This window comes from Fulmarus glacialis, unplaced genomic scaffold, assembly GCF_000690835.1.
Source record: "Fulmarus glacialis isolate BGI_N327 unplaced genomic scaffold, ASM69083v1 scaffold15950, whole genome shotgun sequence".
NCBI lineage: Eukaryota > Metazoa > Chordata > Aves > Procellariiformes > Procellariidae > Fulmarus > Fulmarus glacialis.
In genome coordinates this window covers 45,809-50,961 of record NW_009188514.1, presented here as the reverse complement: position 1 = coordinate 50,961, position 5,153 = coordinate 45,809, and the positions used below count along the sequence as shown (strand labels likewise).

Below are 5,153 nucleotides of genomic sequence, written 5' to 3'. Positions count from 1 at the left end.
CCGACTAAAGCACAGAAAGGCAAAATGTGCAAGGGTACATACACTCACACGTTTAAGAGTCATAGGACCAGAAAGGACCTTAATAGGTCATCAGACCAGCCTTCTATCCATCCCCCAGAACAGGGAAGCTTTGAAAGCAATGCATTCATCTCTTCTACTCCACATACTTCATTTTAGGAAACTCATCTCAGAAAGATGCTAAGCTCTTACAAGGAGGTGCTACACACCCTTTGCCAGTATCTGATCAAAGCAGGAGCCGAGAGCTCACAGCTTTCAGGACTGGTTCTGCAGATACTGAGAAGGGTCATACAACAAGTTAAATTTATACAAAGTGCAATAAAACTACCCAAGCCATAGTCAGGTTTGTAAGTTCATTATTATTAGTGAAGAAGAACAAATCAAAACCTCTAAGCTGGATGGAGTCTGATCTAATTCTTCTTCTGCTATTTGTGCTTTATTCCAAATTCTACTCTCTTTTGTCCAATTCAAAAGAGTCTGTCTTGGCTGATCCTAATACACGCTTCTATTTTAAAACTTTTATTCCATTGCTTCGAGAAAGCTCTTTGTTGCATTTAGAGCAACAAAGGGAGATGCATCTCCATAGCAAGGATTTGTTCACTGGAGGTAAGCATTTACTCTGGCAAAAGTTCTCTCCAACTTCCAAGGGAATGGGATGTGACCTTCCATAATCACATGCATTTACCAATAAATAAGTTTGGATTAGACTGTACTAAAACATATGCACAGATTTAAAGCACTGGAGTGTCACAGATTCTTACTCCACAGCTCATGCAAGTAAAAAGAATTAAAGAAAAAAGAAAAAAAGAAAGACCAAAGCCTCAGCTAGGAACAGACCAAGGAATTATCTTAAAAGAAGTTTTGCACAAGTATATCAAAGCACTAATATTGGTGAGATCCCTAAATACATTAGGTTACACTAAATTCCAATGAAACAGAAGATTTAGCCATATCAGATACACATGTTTTGATTTTTTTAAGTTAATATATAATTCATTCTTTGAATAATATTATTCACTTGGACCCAACATCCACACTGCTTTCATACATTTATACAGTTATATCCCATCCTTGCCTTAAGAGACTGATGTCCTAAGGTATGGCAGCAACCAAAGGCTTTACAACCCTTGTTTATCAAAGATAAAACTCCTTTCCCTTCATACAAAGGTGGAGAAGGAAGAAATACGTTGATAAAATTAGGCAATTCTCCCTGTGAGCTTGCTGATTCCAACCTCAAAGTACTACAGGGAGATGGCTGGAAGCTTGCGTAAAAAAAAATTTTCCCTTGTTTTAAAAACAATTTCTTTTACTGTACAATAGATGCATAGAAAGTTGCTTCCTGCTTGATGGGTTTAGGCCTGTAGCTATGTTTAGCTGTGAAAACAAGAAGATTGTTCCTTTACAGAGTGTTGAGGAGAGAGACCATCTGAGGAATATTTGGCAGCTATGGAAGAGCTCATGACACGAAGAATAAACAGCATATCCACAGACTGTAACGATGCAACTCGTCCCACTGAATACACCAATTTTTAAGAAGTGTCCACTTATTACTCAGGATCAAGAATACAGTAGAGATTCACGGCTCAACAGCTTTCAAAATGGTGGTTTAAGAGAAAAAAAAAAATTGTCAGTGAGCAGCAGATTTTAAATAGCCCACTCTTCTCTCCCCCACCCCAAAGAAACATGAGTTCACTGCAACATCAGGAACTTAGACTTGAGACTACTTGGGAGAGAAGGCTTCCCTGTCACCCATGTCCATACAGCTTGGTGTCGGAGCGACACACTGGAGGTTTCAGAGGGTTTCAGTTGTCCAGTGTCTTGTTGTGGTTACTTCAGCAGTTTTACCAGCTGGCTCTGACAGCCTCAATGTCACTAACCAAATTCTGGGCTAAGCATATCCCAAATATCTGGAAGAGACAACAGTTTATTCATTTGGAGCATCGGACAACTCTTTTCACACAGGCAAACTCCTTAAGTTATACAGAACTTTGATATGAAAACAAGCAGCAGAAAGTTAGAAATCAAATTAACAGTAAGTGTTGGAAGAAGGAAGAATATCAAAAAACTCCTGTAACCCCAGTATTTTTATAGTGCCACTGGGTTCCGGGAAATTGAACAGTTCTAGACTTGTTTCACAAAAGCAACTGTAAAGGCTTTTCGTTGCTCTTTTAAGCACCATCAGAAACAGTAGGTCTCTACAGGCTTAAAAATCTCTACCTAATCTTTGTCTAACATGGAGTATTAGTTTTGACCTGAAGACAGTTGGAAAAAAACAAAGCATCAATACAAATAAAAATTAAATACTCCTTAACACAAAGAAATCCTCACGCATTTAGCTCCCTTCACTAAAACCTACAGATGTTATATTTCTAAGTGCAACTGACACTGTATTTCCAGTTCTGATATACAGTTCCCCCCTCATATATTCTATTTATCTGTTGTTCTTGCGTGTAACTCATGACAGGGAACGTGATGTTTACCTGCAGTAATGCTATCCCAATGAATATACCGGCAACTATGGTAAGATTGTCCTGCAACCACTTCTCAAACTGAGGGACACAGCCTTTAGTGTAGATAACAATCTGCTGATCAACTTCCTGCCAAAGAGAAGAGGAAAGAAAACAGACATAATTATATTCAACTATACCATCAGTAGAATAACCTGCTCTTGCAAGAGGGATTCAGATCCTTAAGATACCACATTAAAAAAAAAGTGCTTACTGGTTTTTGCCTTGCATCGTAGCCACACTGAGTATTAATAACATCTTCCTAGGAGAGAGAGAGAGAGACAGAAGAAAGGCAATGAGTGAAGTGTCTCCCAAACACCCTCTCCAAGCTCCCCGGAGTTGGTCCTGTATGTAATAATCACCCTAACTTCAGTTACCATATTGCTTTTCAAAAACCCCTTCCTCTTCCATTCAGTGCTATTAATTATTTGCAACAAACAAAAGCACATGGTCAAAAAATATTTTCAGCCTCAGGGCAGCAAGCTGGGAAAACTGGCCCTCCACCTGAGTGAACTCCATGTTCCAGATGCAAGCATTCAGAAGTCAAAGTAAAGGGATCAGGCAACATCTATTTTAAGTGAAAGAACCTTCGGCTGGAAAGGTTTTGTCTATACTGAAAAATATGCCAAGACTACTGTTAACATTTTCAGGGTTCAGTCTGTGCAGCATGAATGGGTGAGAAGAGGCAGTTCTGTTGCAGAAGCTGCAAGTTCTTACTGAGGATATCTGTAGAAATACATACAGTACCTAGTTCCTTTCTAAAAACTAGGGAGGAAAAAGAAGAGATGGGGTAATGTGTTCTTACTGCCTATGCTTTCTTACAGGAGCTTGATAACAATGGCAAAGGAGGGTTTTTTCCCTACTGCCTCTGCTTTAGTACTCCCAAAGCACAGGTAATAAAGTAGGCTATGGCAGACTTTTCCTAGTGAAAAAGTGCTATCCACTGGAAGCTAAATCTGCATTTATTCTGTATACAGAGTTATTTCAGGGCAATACAATGAAGCAACTACTTTTGGTGTCAGCCACAATGGCAGCAAAATATTAAGTTACTGGCTCATATAGTAACAGTGAGAGAAGAAGGAACTACTCAAGGAAGTGAGAAAATCAGCCAATCTTAGCTAGATGTACTGAACATCACAATTTAATCAAATTGTGGGAAGTGAGAAAGGCAGCCAGCAGAGAAAGATTTTAAAAAGCAGCCACACAGAAGGTATCTCCTCCTATCAGCAGTTAAAGCTTCTCTAAGTATTTCCTCACTTTGCAGGAAGCACATCAACAGGTCGCATCCTGTCAGTTGCCCGAGTTGGATTCCTTCAATGGACCTTTAAGATTTGAGCAATTTGTATCTTTTAATGAGATGAATGCTTCTGTTCCAGGATCTAGAATAACAGTGCCACGCACTTCAAGGCTGTAAAAGCAGATGAAATTCCAACAGAGGGATTTTAAGCTTTCTTCTTCATACTGAATGCCTCCTTGCTTTATCATCAGTGTCTTCTGCCTTTAGCCTTGGAATTTGTTAACCGAAAGAAAGCACGAAGAATGAAATGGAAATAAATCAACTTTTCTAGGCCTTGCCTGTACAAGAATTTGGAACATTTCAACCTGCTAAACTATAGCAAAGTGAACTACAGAAGTCCAAATTATTTTAAAGGAGACTTATTTTGGCCTACCTTAAACTTACCACTTCCTGATTCAAGCTAAACTAAAAGCTAAATTAAAAGTTCAATAAAGCATCCACATAACTTTTTGCATTAGTCCAACTCTCCATCCTAATTCTAAAAGGGAGAAATTTGCTTTCCCACAGAATAAACCTGTGTTTATCACTGCAACTGAACCAGTCACAGCTTGGTTACAAGTATATCCATTATATGCATGGCTTCTAATATTTTTAGAAATACTATTATTTTTAGTCTTTATTTTAAAGGCAATTAAGCATGTTGCTTCCCTACAATGAATAAGAATGAGACTTATCTTTAAATTTCTGGTTGCTGCATCACCCCCTAAGAAACTGCGTCACCATGTACATACAGAGAGAGAGAGAGAACTTTAGCATGGATTATGTATTTATAGGATTACCTTGTATTGCTGTCACTGGTTGGGTTTTATAACAACTATATTTTTAAAACTGGGTTGTGATGACCTCTCTGTGTGGGTGGGTGGGCAGACAGGCAAACAGTAGGGGGAATCCTAAGCATAATGTAATGCTTGAGCCTAACCTACATTTTGTTTTAATATTTCACTAAAACATTTTCAGCAATGTTTGTAAGAAAGATTCAAACTACTGTGAAGACATGTTCACTGCAGAGGAACCAGAATGCAGCTTTGCAAGTGGCAGTGCCTTATCAGGAGAGGGGGAGAGCAGTAGTGACTGGACGCCGGGAGCAGCGACTGCATTGCATTAGCAAGGCAGGAAGCACCTGAGGTGCCTGTTGGCAACTTGCCTAACTTTAGTCAGTGCTACAGACTCATACATTCAAGGAACTATAAGTCACTCCAGGTGGAGAAAAAGCCACAGCTGAACTGCTAGATAATACAAGCACTCACAGGCTGCTTCTTTTAAGCTATATGAAAGTCAAATGTATGCAGTGTTAGCCACATAACAGTTTCCATGCACACACCCATCCCTAC

The 5,153-nt window shown here is 39.2% G+C and overlaps 1 protein-coding gene across 1 annotated transcript in view; it reads right to left on the bottom strand.

Moving 5' to 3' along the window:
- Positions 1-1,443: 1,443 nt before the first annotated feature.
- TSPAN5 (tetraspanin 5) overlaps positions 1,444-5,153 on the bottom strand; it is a gene marked incomplete at its 5' end in the record, with an annotated part of 18,988 nt that continues 15,278 nt past the window's right edge. The window contains 3 exons of the mRNA XM_009578983.1: positions 1,444-1,925; positions 2,499-2,615; positions 2,740-2,787. Coding sequence (XP_009577278.1) covers positions 1,860-1,925; positions 2,499-2,615; positions 2,740-2,787 — 231 coding nt within the window. The remainder of the gene's footprint in view (positions 1,926-2,498; positions 2,616-2,739; positions 2,788-5,153) is intronic.